Genomic DNA, 18595 nt, shown 5'->3' on the forward strand with positions numbered 1-18595 from the left:
ATTGGAAAAGTGTCTGTTCATATCTTCTGCCCATTTTTTAATTTGTTTATTTGTTTCTCGTGTATTGAGTTTGAGAAGTTCTTTGTAGATCTTGGATACCAGTCCTTTATCTGTAGTGTCATTTGCAAATATATTCTCCCATTCTGTGGGCTGCCTCTTAGTTTTTCTGACTGTTTCTTTGGATGTGCAGAAACTTTTAATCTTGATGAAGTCCCATAAATTCATTTTATCTTTTGTTTCTCTTGCCTTTGGGGATGTGTCATGAAAAAGGTTGCTTTGGCCGATGTCGTAGAGATTGTTGCCTATGTTCTCCTCTAGAATTTTGATGGATTCCTGTCTCACATCGAGGTCTTTCATCCATTTGGAGTTTATTTTTGTGTATGGTGTGAGATAGTGGTCAAGTTTCATTCTCTTGCATGTAGCTGTCCAATTTTCCCAGCACCATTTATTGAAGAGACTGTCTTTTTCCCACCGGTTGTTTTTTCCTGCTTTATCAAATATTAGTTGCCCAAAGAGCCGAGGGTCCATTTCTGGGCTCTCTATTCTGTTCCATTGGTCTATGTGTCTGTTTTTGTGCCAGTACCATGCTGTCTTTGTGATCACAGCTTTGTAGTACAGCTCGAAATCCGGCATTGTGATGCCCCCAGCTTTGTTTTTCCTTTTCAACAGTTCCTTGGAGATTCGGGGCCTTTTCTGTTTCCATACAAATTTAAGGACTGTTTGTTCCAGTTCTTTGAAAAATGTCCTTGGTATTTTGATCGGGATAGCATTGAAAGTGTAGATTGCTCTGGGTAGCATGGACATTTTAACTATGTTAATTCTTCCGATCCATGAGCATGGAATATCTTTCCATCTTTTTATGTCTTCCTCAATGTCTTTCAAGAGTGATTTATAGTTTCTAGAATATAGGTCCTTTACGTCTCTGGTTAAGTTAATTCCAAGGTAACGTATGGTTTTTGGTGCTATTGTAAATGGGATGGATTCCCTAATTTCTCTTTCTTCGGTCTCGTTATTCGTGTATAGAAATGCAACTGATTTCTGAGCATTTATTTTGTATCCTGCCACGTTACTGAATTGCTCTATAACTTCTAATAGTTTGGGAGTGGCCTCTTTTGGGTTTTCCATATAGAGTATCATGTCATCTGCAAAGAGAGACATTTTGACTTCTTCTTTGCCAATTTGAATACCTTTGATCCCTTTTTGTCGTCTGATTGCTGTTGCAAGGACTTCTAGTACTATGTTGAATAATAGTGGCGAGAGTGGGCATCCTTGTCGTGTTCCTGATCTTAAGGGAAAGGCTTCCAGCTTTTCCCCATTGAGAATAATATTTGCAGTAGGCTTTTCATAGATGGCTTTTATGAGATTGAGAAATGTACCTTCTGTTCCTACACTCTGAAGGGTTTTAATCAGGAAAGGATGCTGTATTTTGTCAAATGCTTTTTCGGCATCGACTGAGAGGATCATATGGTTCCTGAGTCTTTTCTTGTTGATATGATGTATCACGCTGATTGATTTGCGAATATTGAACCACGCTTGCATCCCAGGTATGAATCCCACTTGATCGTGATGGATAATCCTTTTAATGTACTGTTGGATTCTATTAGCAAGTATCTTGTTGAGGATTTTGGCGTCCATATTCATTAGGGAAATCGGTCTGTAATTCTCCTTCTTGATGGGGTCTTTGCCTGGTTTGGGGATCAAGGTAATATTGGCCTCATAGAATGAGTTTGGTAGCTTTCCTTCTGTTTCTATTTTTTGAAATAGCTTTAGGAGAATAGGTATTATTTCTTCTTTGAATGTTTGGTAGAATTCCCCAGGAAAACCGTCCGGGCCTGGAGTTTTGTTATTTGGAAGGTTGTTTATCACTGACTCAATTTCTTCATAATTAATTGGCCTGTTTAAGGAATTAATTTCTTCCGGTTTCAATCTTGGTAGTTTATAGGTTTCCAGGAAGGATTCCATCTCTTCCAGATTGCTTAGTTTATTGGCATATAGCTGTTGATAAAAATTTCTAATAATCCTTCCAATTTCAATGGTGCTCGTCGTGACCTCTCCTTTTTCATTCATAATTTTAATAATCTGGGTCCTTTCTCTTTTCTTTTGGATAAGTCTTGCCAGTGGTCTGTCAATTTTATTGATTCTCTCAAAGAACCAGCTTCTAGTTCTGTTGATCTGCTCTACTGTACTTCTGGTTTCTGCTTGATTGATTTCAGCTCTAATTTTGGTCAACTGCTTCCTCGTGCGTGGATTAGGCCTGTCCCTCTGTTGCTGTTCCAGCTTCTTGAGGTGAGAATATAAAAAGTGCATTTTAGATTTTTCTATTCTTTTGAGTGAGGCTTGGATGGCTATGTATTTCCCCCTTAGGACTGCCTTTGCAGTATCCCATAGGTTTTGGACTGTTGTATTTTCATTCTCATTGGTCTCCATAAATTGTTTAATTTGATTTTTGATTTCCTGGTTTATCGAGTCATTCCTGAGCAGGATGGTTCTTAGTCTCCAAGTGTTTGAGTTTCTTCCAAATTTTTCCTTGTGGTTGAGTTCCAATTTCAGAGCGTTGTGGTCTGAGAATATGCAGGGGATAATTTCAATCTTTTGGTATCGGTTGAGACCTGTTTTGTGTCCCAGAACATGGTCTATTCTTGAGAATGTTCCATGGGCATTAGAATAGAATGAGTATTCTTTGGTTCTGGGGTGTAGTGTTCTATATATATCTATGAGGTCCAACTCGTTGAGTATGGCATTCAAAGCCTTTGATTCTTTGCTTAGTTTTTGCCAGGGTGTTCTATTTCTGAGAGTGGAGTGTTGAGGTCCCCTACTATTAATGTATTTTTATTTATATGTCTCTTTATTCTGGTTAAGAGTTGGCTTGTGTATCTTGCTGCTCCCCTGTTGGGGGCATATATATTTATAATTGTCATATCCACTTGTTGAATACTTCCCTTAAGAATAATATAGTGCCCTTGGGGCGCCTGGGTGGCACAGCGGTTAAGTGTCTGCCTTCCGCTCAGGGCGTGATCCCGGTGTTGTGGGATCGAGCCCCACGTCAGGCTCCTCCGCTGTGAGCCTGCTTCTTCCTCTCCCACTCCCCCTGCTTGTGTTCCCTCTCTCGCTGGTTGTCTCTGTCTCTGTTGAATAAATAAATAAAAAATCTTTAAAAAAAAAAAAAAAAAAAGAATAATATAGTGCCCTTCTGCGTCTCTAACTATAGTCTGTAGATTAAAATCCAATTTATCTGATATGAGAATTGCTACCCCAGCTTTCTTTTGAGGTCCATTTGCGTGAAAGATGGTACTCCATCCCCTTACTCTCAGTCTGAATGCATCTTTGGGTTTGAAATGAGTCTCTTGTAGACAGCAAATGGATGGGTCATTTCTTTTTATCCAATCTGCAACCCTGTGGCGTTTTATGGGATGGTTCAAACCATTTACATTAAGACTGATTACTGAGAGATATGATTTTAATGTTGCCATGTTGCCAGTAAAGTCTTTGTTTGTATTGGCTGTGACTTTCTGTTCTGTATCACTCTTGGGGCCTTTTTACTTTTATAGAACCCCCCGTAATACCTCCTGTAGGGCTGGTTTCGTGGTTACAAAATTGGTTAGTGACTGGTGATTCTGAAATGTCTTTATTTCTCCATCAATTCTGAATGACAGCCTTGCTGGATAAAGGATCCTTGGCTGCATGTTTTTCTCTGAAAGAGCTTTAAATATGCTCCCCCAACCCTTTCTCTCATTCCAGGTCTGTGTAGACAGGTCTGACGTAATTCTGATGCTTTTGCCTTGGTACGTGAGAAATTTCTTTGCCCTGGCCGCTTTCAATACTGTATCCTTGCATCTAATATTTGCGAAATGCACTATGACGTGACGTGGCGTAGGTTTGTCGTGGTTGAGCTTGGGAGGGGTCCTCTCTGCCTCTTGGACACGAATGTTTGTTTCCCTTGCTAGATTAGGGAAGTTTTCAGCTACAATTTGTTCAAATATCTCTTCTAGACCTCTGTTTTTCTCCACCCCCTCGGGGATGCCGATGATTCTAACATTGGATCGTTTCATTGAGTCAGTAATCTCCCGTAACCTACATTCGTGGGCGTGGATTTTTTTTAGACCATCTTCTATTTTCATTTTTTCCTCTATTAACCCATCCTCCAATTCACTAACCCGTTCCTCTGCTTCTGCGACCCTGGCCGTCAGAGCCTCTAGTTTTGCCTGCATTTGGCTCATAGAATATTTAATTTCTGTCAGATTCGCTCTCATTTCTGTCCTTAGGGATTCTATATTCTCAGTAACCTTTTCGTTAATAGTTTTTTCAATTCTACTCATCATTTTGACCATCGTTACTCTGAATTCCATTTCTGATAATTTGGTTACATCCATATCCATTATTTCTGTGGCAGAGGCCACAGACTCACTGTCTTTTCTTTGCTGGGGGGGGCTTCTCCTTCTTGTCATTCTGATGAAGAGAGGTTGCGGGGTTTCCAGAGCCCAAATTATTGACTGGGTCCCAGGCCGTGCCCCTTGTTTTATAGGGATCTTAGGGATGTGGGCTTCTTCTTTAAAGATTTTATTTATTTATTTATGTGGCAGCCAACCAGCGAGAGAGAACAGAAGCAGGGGAGTGGGAGAGGAAGAAGCAGGCTCCCAGTGGAGGAGCCCGATGAGGGACTCCTTTCCGGAACGCCGGAATCACGCCCTAAGCCGAAGGCAGGCGCTCAATGACTGCGCCACCCAGGCGCCCGGGTTGTGGGCTTCTTGATTTTTCAGCCTGCCTTCTGGGGGAGGGGCCTGCCGCGCTGATACTCAGGCAGCCCTGTTTGGGTAGAGTCTCGGCGTCCCCTGCTAGGGGGGATGGGGATGGGCACTCCCTGAGCCGGTATTTCCAGGCTTTTGTTCTCTGGCGGCTTTCCCTGGCGGTTTGCTGTGCCTCTTCTGAGAGTCAGAGCAGCAGCGGCCAAATTTCAGCCTCTGTCACGGAACAGAAGGATTGCGGCCCGTTCTCTACTAATGTTCTGGCCACTTTAACTCTGTTCCTGTGGTGCTGCTCAACCCTGCAGCGTCCCGGGATGTGCGCCCCACACCCGGCGTCCCAGCCCTCACTTCCAGGGCCGGCGCGTCTCTGTCCTTTGTGTTTCTAATGCCGCCAGCCGCCCCGCCCGCGCTCCGGAAGCTCCCGGTCTCAGTCTGGATCCAGTGAGCGCACCGGGATTCCGGTGTTCCGCGAGATGCCTGGTGGCGCGCGCACCCGGCTCACGGTCTCAGTCTGCTGTTTCGCGGGTGCCGTCTGCGAGCCCCGCCCGCTCTCCCGTGCAAGTGGCTGCCGCTTCCCGGCGCCCGAACGCGGCGGCTCCCTCCCCCTTCCGTTTATCTTCCGATATCTGTGCACAGTTTCATGGCTCCCCGCTTCGTACCTCAATACTCAGCGCTGGAGATGTTCATTTGTAGAGATCCAGATGCGTCTTCCTGTGTCTCAGGCTGGTTCCGTGGTTGTTTAGGCTGGTCTGGTACCTATCCAGCTCGACTCGGAGGACTGGCTGAAAACGGAGTCTCCTACTCCTCCGCCCTACTTTTAGCCTTTCTTAATCTCTGTGTTTTAGGTGTGTCTGTGGTATACAGTGTAGAGTTGGGGTTTGCTTTATGAGTTAATTTGAAATCTTCTAATAGGCTTATTAAGCCCATTCACAGTTATTGATATGACTGATAAATGATCTCAGTTCTGTTATTTTACATTTTAGTTGTGTTTCTCTATTTGTTATGTCGTCTTTGCTATTTTAAAATTTTTATTTTGGTATTTAGGAGTGTTTTTTGTGTGTGTGTTTTAGTGATTACTTTTGCATTTGTACCTCTCATAGCCCCTTGGTCCCCTCCTTTTTTAATTTTTATTTTATTTTTTCTTACTTGACCTTTTCAAAAACTGTTCTGTCAGTTATAAGTGATACCTTTTGACTCTCATCTGTTGCCTATACAACAGTTCATGATCATTTTCTACCTCCCCCTTTCTCTTCCCATTTTGTTGCTTGCTTTTCTTTTTTTTTTTTCAAATTTAAAAATCTTTTTTTGAGTGGGAGAAGCAAATTTTTAAAAATTGAGGTATAACTGACGTATAACATTATATTTGTCTCAGGTATATAACGCAGCGATTCAGTGTCTGTATATGTTGCTAGTGACCTCCACAAGTCTAGTTAATACCCGTCACCTTCTATAGTTACAAAAGTAGTTTTTTTCTTGTGATGGGAACTTCTAAGATCTCCTCTTAGCAACTTTCAAATATGCGATTTAGTATTATTAACTGTAGTCACCAAGTTGTACATAGTAGTTACTTTCTTTCTACTTTTTCAAAGCATGATATTTAAATGCTGTTCTTCCACACGTGACCCCATACTTGTTTTAGTCTTAACTCTGCAATTAAGTCTCTTAAATGATTATGATCGGTCCTTTTGCCTATTTCTACTTGGTTGGATAAAAACCTATGCTCTAGGAGATTCCTCCAGGAAGTATATATGTGTATAGTGTTCCTTAAGTTCTTGCATATCCAAACTGTTTTTCTTTATCTTTGCTATTTCAAGTGCAGCTTGGCTGGATATAAATTTCTTGGCTTGTTTTCTTTTCTTGAATTTCTTGAAAATGCTGCATGCAATTGCCTTGATGCTCTTGAGAGGTCTGATGCCAGTCTGATTTTCTTACCTTTTAAGTAATTCAATTTTCCTGCCTGGGAACCCTGTGGATTTTTCTCTATTTCAAGTCTAATATCCTTACTAGGATATTTTTTGGAATTGGTCACTCTGGGTCAATGGCCAAGGGATATAGCAGGTCATTTCAATATGCAGATTTAAGTTTTCTCTTATTTCCAAAATTTTTCTTAGATTATGGTTTTGGAAATTAGTTCTGGTCCAATTGTTTTGATTTTCTTCCTAGGGGCTCTAATTATATATATATTAGTCCTTGTGTGCCTGCCTTCCATTTCAACCACTTTTTTCTTTGTTCTTTTTTTTTAAAGATTTTTTATTTTATTTATTTATTTTTTTAAAGATTTGAAAAAAGAAGATTTTATTCATTATACAGAGATAGAGAGCATGAGCCAGGGGAGGGGCAGAGGGAGAGAGAGACTCTCAAGCAGACTCCACACTGAGCGTGGAGCCCCACCCGGATTCAGCCTCACGACCCTGAGATCAGGACTTAAGCCGAAGTCAAGACTCAGATGCTTAGCCAACTGAGCCACCCAGGGGCCCTTTGTTCTTTAAAAAAAATTTTTTTAATCTTATTTTTGTTATCTGGTTGTTTTCCTTTTCTTTCACTGCCTCTTACTAAATTTCAGTTTGAATCTACTCTCCAGTGGGCACTTTGTAATTTATTATTCACTCTGAAATAATTTTATCTTTTTCTTCAGTTTCCTTCCTGAGTTTCATAAACTCCAATTGCATTTCTTGTGTCTATTTGTGTCTTACATTTTAATCTTCCAATTGTAGATGTTTTGTTATATCTCTATGTACTCTTTTGAGGATATTTAATTCATTTTAAAGTGTTATATATATATTTTCTAGTTCATGGTTGATTTTTTGGGAGAGAAGACACTTTATCAGCTGAAATGCTGCACTATTTAGTTATATGTTATGTTTTCTTTTTGTAGTAAATTTGTGGAGTTTTTTTCAATTTTTGTGGGTTTTTTTTTTAGAGGGAACTTAAATATTGGGGTTATCTTTTAGGTTAAATATTTAGGTTATCTTTTTTTTTTTTTTCCTTTGTGGAAATAGGATGAGGGCTAATTTTTTTTGATTGGGTGTGAAAATAAAGGAAATTACTTTAGTTATGGGTAGCTGGTGGAGAGAGTTACATAATTAGTGCTTTCCACACTTGCCTGGGAGAAACACCTGGAGAGTTTGTTAAAAAAAAAAAACAAAAAACAAAAAAAAACGATTTCCAGGCCCTTTCCTTGAGAAGTCTGATTCATGAATCTGTGTTTTTAACACTGTTAAGTAATTACTCAGCCACATTTTGGGAAACACTGACATAAGTGATTCCCTTAACTCTAACCCCCTCACCTGAAGCCTGGTGAGAAGCTGAGACAGTGAAAGAGTTCAGCACCAGAGTGAAGTAGGTCAGTGCATGAAACCAGGGTTCCTTATTTACAGACATATATGCTTATTAAATCTAGTGAGAAAATAGGTGTGTATGTAACGTAGGTTTCTTACTTCTTCAAACTTATCTTTCTAAATATAGTTAAGAGAGTGCCTAAATTTAGCCTTTAATGTAGATAAATTCTGTGTGGAAAGGTATGAAAATTCAAGATTATAAATCTTGATGAGTTGAGAAATGTGTTTTGTGACTTAAATTATATTTAAAGCATTCTTCTGCTACGAGAAATTGTTGTCTTGATTGTAAATTTAGTTCTTTAAAAGGCAAGTCAAACAGGGGCACCTGTTGGCTCAGTTAGTAGAGCATGTGACTCTTGATCTTGGGGTTGTGGGTTTGAGCCCCATGTTGGGTGTAGAAATTACTTTAAAAAAATAAAATATTTTTTAAAAAAGTGAATCAAACAGACTTAATGAGCAAAATTATAAAACTAAGTGATTAGGTGGGACTAAGGTGGAGTTAGCTTGAGGCAAGGAAGAGTTTGGAGGCCTGAGTGATGTGAGTGATGTGGCCGTAAAGGAATACAGCTGGTTCAGGGTAAGTAGCAATGTGGGCACAGGTAGGCAAGAACGTGTGGTATGAAGGGGAGTGCTAATTCAAAGATTCTGAAACAGGAGATTTGTCTGTAAGGTGAGAATTTTTTTTAGTCAAGTCAGTGATTTTAGTGTGAAGGAATCTTCTAGAAGAATCATTTGCATATTTAAGTATTACAAACTAATGTCCAGTTAACACGTTTTTGACCATTATAGTATATGCCTTTCATTGTAATGTCTGTTTATTCAAAGCACTGCCTATAACATTCTTTGCTTATAAAAATAATTTTTATTAGTCTTTGGCATTAAATTTCTATTAATCATAAAATAAGAAAACATTCTCAACCTTATAGCCCTTCTTTGCTCCTGGATGAAACTTTCAGGGCACCTGTCCTTTTGGGGCTGACAGTGTTGCTGACCATGGTGCTGCCTCTGGTACTGTCCGTGGTACTGTCCATGGTACTGCCTGTAGCATTTGAAATTGTTTAACAGCTTGGTCTTTTCTATTTAGGAACACTGACCTTAAATTAAGGCACATTTGAAAACCATAGTCAGAAATAATGATATTTTAATACAGTTATTCAAGTTTCTTGATATGTAGATGATACACACATGTATATGCACACATTGGTGTATGTGTATGTGTGAATACACACATACATAAATATACATCATGACATTATAGAATGGTTTTTGAGTCTTTAATGCACAGGATGGTATCGTACTGTATGAATCTTTCTGCATACAGTTTTTTGCTCAATATTATATTTTAATAGCTCATCCATCTTTTATACATTTAAATTATACATATTTTATACATTTAAATTATACATATACATACAATATAATTTATAATTACACAGTTACATATACGTCAGGTTTTTATTTTAATTGCTGTATAGTATTCCACATTCTGAATATAACACATTTTACTCATCATTCCCCTACTGATCAGTGTTTTTTCAATGTTCGGCTGTTATAAATTATGCTGCAAGGAACCTCTGTATAGATCTCTTTTTAGATAAATGTTAAGGAGTGTTTTTGGTACAGACACCTGGAAATGGAATTACCGAACCAACTTACTCATTTCTTTTTTTTTTTTTTAAAGATTTTATTTATTTATTTGACAGAGATAGAGACAGCCAGCGAGAGAGGGAACACAAGCAAGGGGAGTGGGAGAGGAAGAAGCAGGCTCATAGCAGAGGAGCCTGATGTGGGGCTCGATCCCATAACGCCGGGATCACGCCCTGAGCCGAAGGCAGACGCCTAACCTCTGTGCCACCCAGGCTCCCCAACTTACTCATTTCTACATTAATATTTCATTCTGTATCTATCTTAACTGTATGAGGAAACAGTTAGGCTCTCTTGCTTATGAAAATTACTTAACATGCAACCTGTACTTTCTACAAAATGTTAAGAAAGAACAAAACACCTAGAAGTGGAGGCAGGGGGGCGCCTGGTTGGCTCAGTCGTTAAGTGTCTGCCTTTGGCTTAGGTCATGATCCCAGGGTCCTGGGATCGAGCCCCGCATCAGGCTCCCTGCTCAGTGGGAAGCCTGCTTCTCCTTCTCCTGCTCCCCCTGCTTGTGTTCCCTCTTTCTCTGTGTCAAATAAATAAATAAAATCTTAAAAAAAAAAAAAGTGGAGGCAGGAAAGTCTTCTGAAACTTTCAGGTGAGATTTGAACTTTTTCTTTCTTTTTTTTTTTTTTTTTAGATTTTATTTATTTAACAGAGAGAGACAACCAGCGAGAGAGGGAACACAAGCAGGGGGAGCGGGAGAGGAAGAAGCAGGCTCCTAGCAGAGAAGCCTGATGTGGGGCTCGATCCCAGAACGCCGGGATCATGCCCTGAGCCGAAGGCAGATGCTTAACAACTGCACCACCCAGGCGCCCCTGAACTTTTTCTTTGATCTTCAGTGAATTTCCTATTCTTTACCCTGACTTTCTTAGTTATTTTGCTTTTGAAAATGTTTATCTTTATGTGTATCCCCCTTTACAATGGGAAACCAAAATATTAAAATATGATTAGACAAGCAATTTCATTCAGAGAATTTAAAGAAAATCTCTGTATATAACTGTCTAGACTATAAGAAATACGTTTAGGGGGCGCCTGGGTGGCTCAGATGGTTAAGCGTCTGCCTTCGGCTCGGATCATGGTCTCAGGGTCCTGGGATCGTGCCCCACAATAAGTTCCCTGCTCAGCAGGGAGCCTGCTTCTCCCTCTCCCTCTACTGGTCCCCCTGTTCCCCCTGCTTGTGCTCTCTCGCTCTCTGTCAAATAAATAAATAAAATCTTAAAAAAAAATAAGTTTAGAACAGAATTTAGGGTATGGAAGGAACATAAAGGTTTATATAGTTCCATCTTCTTGTTTTACAGATGTGACAAATAAAGGCACAGAGAGCTAGATGATTTACTTAGATTCTTAACTAACAGAATCTTTTTTTTTAAGATTTTTTAAAAAATTTATTTGAGAGAGAGAGACAAAGATAGTGACAACACAGGTGAGCACAAGTGAACACAAGCGAGTACAAGCTGGGAGGAGAGGGAGAAGCAGGCTCTCCGCTGAGCAGGGAGATCATGGGATCATGACCTGAGCCAAAGGTAGCCGCTGAACCAACTGAGCCACCCAGGCGCCCCCTAATGGAATCTTTTGGAACACAGACTCAAACTCCAAAGTTCCTTTGTCTTGCCTCCTTTGTTATTAGCATGGAGATTAGGTTTTTTGCTGTTGTGTGCTGTTCATATAAAGATGAGTTAAAAACATGGTCCTTGCCTTCTTTTACATGTTGTACATGGAATACTTACTCTTGAGTGTACTTACTCCCTGCCTACAGTAGGTGTCAGTAAATATTTTTGTAGTATTAAAAAAGAAATGTCAAACTCTAAGTTGCTGTGGAGTAAACCTGCCTAGTAAATATTGTTTCTCAAGCCTTTTTTTTTTTTTTTTTTTGGTCCTACACACTAACTTGCTAGGGCAAAAGAGTCCACACACTTCTCATGTTAGCTCTTGCTTGTGTCATACAAAAATCTTGTTTGAAAGCAGCATGCTATGCCAACTCCACTGGCACTTTCCGTGCTCATTTTGTTCTCTGTTAAATGAGAAGAAAGAAGATGTAGAGACCATGTGGGAAGGGCTGTGATTTCCCATAAGGGTCGGGTGAGGGGTAAAGGTAGAGGGAAGGTGCTGTTCAATATGCCCTAATTAATTCAGAGGGGAGCAAAATATTCAGTGGTCATATTATTTTCTTTAATCTGTGCCTGTGTGTCCCTCCAGTGACAGCCACGGAAAGCCCCCTTTTGGTCGAGTTCTGTTAGGTTTCATTTATGTGAAACTTTTAGTTATTCGAAACACAGAAAGTATTTGGTATCTTTGAGATTTTAAAAATGCTTCTTCTTTTTCCCCCTAGTATCCTTATATACATTTGACAAGGCCAAACAATGCATTGGCACAATGACCATCGAGATTGATTTCCTGCAGAAAAAGAGCATTGACTCCAACCCTTATGATACTGACAAGATGGCAGCCGAATTCATCCAGCAGTTTAACAACCAGGCATTCTCAGTGGGACAACAGGTGGTTTTGAATTTTCTTTCTTTCTTCCCACTTAACAGGCGTTCCAATCTCTGTAGTTGTCCAAAATAATAATTCTACCTTGTAGAAATTACGAGGAGCTTCACATATGGACAGAGATATCCAGTCGAGTGATAGAAAGTGATAGATAGTGTTGGAGATGTGTTTACTGAACCTCTGAGTCCAGTCAGAAAAATTCTAAAGTAGCTTCTAGGTTATAGTGTCATATTTAATTACAGCAGCTCTTTCCTCTGTAAATTTGGGAACACTGCAAACTTATATGCTCAGATTTCTTACTTTTCTTTTTGTGGGACATTTGTTTTGTCTCTGGATGGCTTTTTGTTTTACTGATACATTTCTGTAAGAAAAGTAATTCTTAACTCTTTTAGTTATGAACTAACTTGAGAATCTTAAGACAATTATTTATATATATTTTCAGGTTTTTCGCAGAATATCCGAAGCCCAGATTTTCTATCCTTAAAGGTGATATTGCTGATCTTGCCCTTTTTTGGACTTCAGTTAACATATTGTTAACCTCCTAGGAAGAAATTCTGTTCTTTTTAAAATTTTACTTAAAAAATTGTGTGAGTTAAAAATTGCTGCTTGTTTGTACACATAAAGAATCATTGCTCTTTTGACTTCACCATTACATTTGTCTCCATCTTTGTGACTTTTCTTAATTATTCCTAACTCCTTCCCCCTGTCATTCATAGCTCCATAGCAGTACTTCTCAGAGTGTGGTCCAGAGACTTCTTTGGGTCCCTGAGACTCTTTCAGGGGATTTGTGAAGTCAAAATTATTTTCATAATAATAGCAAGATGTTACGTCTCTTTTTTCTCTTACTCTCTCACGAACGTATGGTGGTGTTTTGCAGACTGTGTGATGTATGCTAGCTCGTCAGCACATCGACTGTTAAAGCAGATGTGAGGGTCTGCTGTCTTCCGTCTGCGAGACATTAAAGAGATTTGCAAAAATGTGACAGTGCCACTGTTTCCACATATGTTTTTTATTTTGGAAACTGGCGGGGGATTTTTTTTTTTTTTTTTAAGATTTTATTTATTTATTTGACAGAGACAGCCAGTGAGAGAGGGAACACAAGCAGGGGGAGTGGGAAAGGAAGAAGCAGGCTCCTAGTGGAGGAGCCTGATGTGGGGCTCGATCCCAGAACTCTGGGATCACGCCCTGGGCCGAAGGCAGATGCTTAACGACTGTGCCACCCAGACGCCCCTGGCGGGGGATTTTATAAATTAAACACAATTCACTTACGTTCACACATAATGAATTTCTTGTCATTTTTATGTTAATAAATACATTTTAAGTTTCTTGTTCTAATTTCTACTACAGTGAATACCAGTGGATATAATCCATTTAAACAAAGGCTCTTTGAGGATTCTCAAAAATTTTTAGGCATATAAAGGGATCCTGAGACTAAAAAGTTTGTGAATCGCCGCTTATGGCATTCTGATCTCTAGTGACTTACCTAGACTATCCTTGCAGGCTCTCATCTGGGGAAGTATGTGGAACAGACAGTGAGAGAAGCGGTAGAAAGAACTAGCTCTTGGATGAAAGGAGTGTCACTTCTTTGGATTCTCTCATCTCAGTGAAATGGCGTAAATCTGAAAGAACAAGACCAGGCATCCGGATAATCCATACATTATGATAATCAAGCTTTCACAAGTGAAAGTAAATCACTGACAGACAGAAAAGGGTTACAGTGCATTTATTATTCTTTTTAAGAGTATTAGAATTGGAATGAACCTCAGAGGTTGTCTTGTCTAACCTCCTCATTTTGCAAATGAGTAATTTTTAAATTCAGAGAAGGTAAAAAGCGTGCCCGTGGCTACACAGCCAGGGCCATAGCTGAGACAAGAACCCGCTAGATAACTGAACAGTTAATTAATTAAACAAATATTTACTGAATAACCTAGTATGTTTCGGCTACTATTTTAGTCCCAGCAGGTGAGCAGTGAACAAAATACACACATTTCCTATTTTTACAGAGCTTACTTTCTAGTTGGGGAAGACCATGCACTGTTAAGTACTTTGATGGAAGGAAAATGAGCTGATGTACCAGAGAACCAGCATGGTGCTGCTCGAGATGAGACGGTCCGGGGAGTCTCCCCAAGATAATAGTCCGCTGATCATTGGGTGACCACGTGTCCATTGCTTTTTGAGCTATGCTGTTCCTTCTGGATCCCTACACTTTTTGATGAATAATTATGCTCAAATTGCTTACCTAAACGTCATTGTTTTTACCTTTTCCTTTAGTGTTACGACTTTGATAGAAGATGCTTTGGTATTTGTAATCATTTCAAACCCAGGAACATCCAGATGTCTATAAACCCATGAGAGAAAAATCCTCCATAATTCGGAGAAGAAATAAATATCTTACCCCAAATCACTGTTCTTAGTGTCGATTCCCATTCGTAGTGGTCAGTAGTGGCAGGGCTGGCAGTCAGCTTTGCCTGCGGTACTTACGGTTGCAGCCCAGCAGGTAGAAGAGGGCCTAGGTTGTAGAAGGCACTCAGTAAACACTTGGTGAAGGAATGGGCATTCAGAAGCTCTCCGTGCACTTGTATGGCAGGGATTTGTATTGGTGGTAGAAAGGCATGACTCTGGGGGTTATGGACCCGGGACCCAGGCGTGAATCCTGGCACTGCCATTGACTGTGACTCTGACTTCCGTTGCTTAGGCGCGCTCTGGATCTCAGCTCCCTTACTGGTAAAACTGAGGAAGCCCGTCTGTTTCCAAGAGAGTTTGTATTAAGTAGAGGACCTCCTGTAGTGTTTGTTTGGCACACGAAGATACTCAATAAATGTTAGTTGCCTTTTCCTCTCATTGCCTGTGTGCGTAGTTTGCCTGTAGAGCAGATTTGAGAGGGATATACAGGAGAAAGCTGCCTTCGCTGCATTTGGAAAACGCTGGTGATGATGTGAGAATCCAGCCATTATATCATGGAAGTGATTTTTCTCCCCTTATCTCTTTTCTACATAGCTTGTGTTTAGCTTCAATGAAAAGCTTTTTGGTTTGCTGGTAAAGGACATCGAAGCCATGGATCCTAGCATCCTGAAGGGAGAGCCCGCGACAGGTAAAAGACAGAAGGTACGTTTTAGTTCTAATAATCACTGTGATGCGAGTTGTGCAAATTAATACAACATTCCTAGCCATTCTCTTGCTCAGTGTTTTCTTTCGTATTATGTAGTCTTTCTTTTAAGGTAGTAAGGAGAAAACATTGCTTTTATAACTAATACTATTATCAAAATATAGCATAAATTAAACTTATTTGCAGACTTAATAGTTATTTGAAATTTGTATGTGTACTCGTAATCCTGGTTGAATACAGATCATCTGTATTTATTGTACACAAATAAGAGCAGTAAGTCAGGCATTATCAAAAGATACATGCATTGAAATTAAATAGAAATAGTAGAAAGTAGTTAGGACAAAAATAAATGTAACTTAGATGATAGTTTGGAAGATTTGCTTTGCTCAAAGAGACCTTACTTCCCCTTCATTTTTGGCCTTGCTTTGAGAAGTCCAGAAGTTCACTATTAGACTAACTACTAATTATTGTCTTTCTGTACAGATTGAAGTAGGACTGGTTGTTGGAAACAGTCAAGTTGCATTTGAAAAAGCAGAAAATTCATCACTTAATCTTATTGGTAAGATTTGCAATTTTTAGAAAAGTCTGAATGAAGTGGGACTATCTCTGTTATCATATGTGACTCAACTACTGTGATTTTCAAGTCTGGGAGGAGAATAAGGGCACCTCTGTTGAGAAGGCTTATCACAAAATCACACAGTATTTCATCACTGTCAGATGTGCTGATACAGAAAAAAAGTTTAGGGCACCTGGGTGGCTCAGTCAGTTAATTGTCTGCCTTCAGCTCAGGTCATGATCCCTGGGATCGAGCCCCGCATTAGGCTCCCTGCTTTGTGGGGAGCTTGCTTCTCCCTCTCCCTCTGCCTCCTGCTCCCCCTGCTTGTGCTCACCCTCTCTCTCTCTGTCAAATAAATAAATGAAATGTTTATTGAAAAAAAGAAAAAAGTTTAAAACCTTCACTAGATCATTATTGTCCAATAGAAATAGAATATGGACCATACGTGTAATTTTTAATTTTCTAGTAATGACACTAAAAATCAAGAAAAAAATACAGAGTAAAATTAATTTTCAAACTTTTTAAAAAAGATTTTATTTATTATTTGAGAGAGGGAGTGAGCAAATGAGAGAGAGAGCACACAAGCAGGGGCAGAGGGAGAGGGAGAAGCCAACTTCCCTGCTGATCAGGGAGCCTGATGTGGGACTCGATCCCAGGACCTTGGGTTTTTTACCTGAACTGAAGGCAGACGCTTAGCCAACTGAGCCACCCAGTCGCCCCTCATTTTTAAACTTTTAATTTTGAGATAAGTTCAGGCTTACAGCAGATTTGCATAAATAGTTCAGAGAGGTCCTGTATGTTTCAGCAGCTTCCTTGGTGTTACATCTCAAATAATCGTAGTACAGTTACCCAAACTAAGTTAACATAGTTACATTGATACTAACTAACCTACAGATTTTGTTTGGGTTTCACTAGTTTTTTCATTATGTCCTTTCTGTTCTAGGATCGGATTCAGAATCTCACATTGCATTTAGTTGTTTAGTTTCCATAGCCTTCTCTGGTCTCTGACAGTTCCTCAGGCTTCCACTGTCTTTATCCACCTTGGTGCATAATGTGTCTGTACGCATGTTGGGAACTGGTCAGTTATTTGTAGACTGCCCCTCACTTGGTGGTGTGTTCAGTGTGATACTAGCATCACTTCTGTTAGTGATTGAGTTAAATGGTGAATGTGCAGGTAAAGAAAGTCTTTCCAACAGATTCTTAGCTCAGTCCTACTCTTGTATGTTAGCCCTGCTTTTATTATAATAAAATAATGCAGATTGGACTCCAAGAAAAGTAACTCACCAGAATGATGATGCCATGAACTGTATAGTCATTCTGATTTGGGGTGATTTTCACTATGCTGATGTCTTCCCCAGTAGAAAGTAGAGGGTTGTCATCATTGGTTGCCCACCATTATTTCCAAGGCTATTTACCTTCAAATATGTGACCTTTCTTGATCCATAAATTATCATTCCCTCCTTACTTTTTTTTTCTTAATTTTACAACAAAATATTTGTTTCATAAAATATGGATATTCACTCAAAAATAACTCACACACTCTAAAATTTTTAAATTTGATCCTATTTTCATAATGTTTTATAATTTGTTTTGTTGCTTAACATATTTCAAGCCTCTTCATACACCTCAACAATATAATTTTTAATGACTATATATGTTGTTTTATGGATGTCAGATTTATTAGAATCTCCTATTATTGATCCAATACATTTCTGAAGTGATTTCTTTGTATTTTATACACCTTTCATACACCTTTTGTTAAGGTATCTTATCTTAAGGGAGTTGCATGCCTTTCCTACAATGTGGGTGTTTCTAAGTCATGCAAAGGTGATTGATGGGCTTTTTTCCATTGATAAATAAAATTGTGTACGGATTTAGCGTGTGGTAAATTTGGCCACAAGAGGGCAGTAGAGTGTAAGAAATATTTTTCATAGCTTCATAAAGGAAACGAGTCCGCAAAACCCTAACCATAAAATCACCATCTAGGATAAACTTTTTCTAATGTGAGCTTTTCTTCTCTCATAAAAAAAAAAAAACTGTATCACTTTATTTTTTGTTCATAGCGGAGTGTACTAAGGCACTTTTATTGTTTGAGGTGGGTAATGTGCTTCTCTTGAGTTACGTTAGGGGGCACTATAACATTTAAGTTAGATACTTTTTATCTGTGAAAATTAGGAACTGTGAATTTTGAAATCATTAAGACTTTAGGATAATTTTAGACTTTTGTGTGCAAGTAGAGGAAAAAACAAATAAGACATCAGACTTAGCGCATCCTTTCAGGCTAAGGGGTTATATACACGGTTTATAAACTTAATCTAGATAAATACACGTATTTTTAAATACACTTGCTTCAGGAGCGTTGAGGGATTGCTAGATTTCAGTTGCTTTTCTAGCAACTAGTGTTGTCTTCATCAGATGTACACATGGTGTTTCCTCTCATCAGCCAAGTTAGTTAACTAGGTTAGGATTAGAGGTTAATAAGACCAAGCTCCATGGATTGACCACAAATGGACTACCGCATGAGTTTAGACATGTCGGAAATGTTTTGCTGGCCCTAAGTGGGTCCAGACAAAGTAGTTAACATAGCAAAACTTATTCTTCTTATTAGAAAATCAGCTAAGAGTGTGTTCATCTTTGCCTAGGGTAGCTTCTCTTTATTCATTAAGAATGCCCAGCAATTTCTGTCTTTTTTCACCTAGTAACGAAGTTCTTG

General features: G+C 39.3%; 1 protein-coding gene across 1 annotated transcript in view; it reads left to right on the forward strand.

Annotated features, from left to right (window-relative positions):
* Positions 1-18595, forward strand: part of NSF (N-ethylmaleimide sensitive factor, vesicle fusing ATPase) — a 147794-nt gene that overhangs the window by 33857 nt on the left and 95342 nt on the right. Inside the window, exons 5-7 of the mRNA XM_026512581.4 lie at positions 12060-12226; positions 15218-15325; positions 15810-15885. Coding sequence (XP_026368366.1) covers positions 12060-12226; positions 15218-15325; positions 15810-15885 — 351 coding nt within the window. The remainder of the gene's footprint in view (positions 1-12059; positions 12227-15217; positions 15326-15809; positions 15886-18595) is intronic.

Source organism: Ursus arctos, unplaced genomic scaffold (assembly GCF_023065955.2).
Source record: "Ursus arctos isolate Adak ecotype North America unplaced genomic scaffold, UrsArc2.0 scaffold_24, whole genome shotgun sequence".
Lineage (NCBI taxonomy): Eukaryota > Metazoa > Chordata > Mammalia > Carnivora > Ursidae > Ursus > Ursus arctos.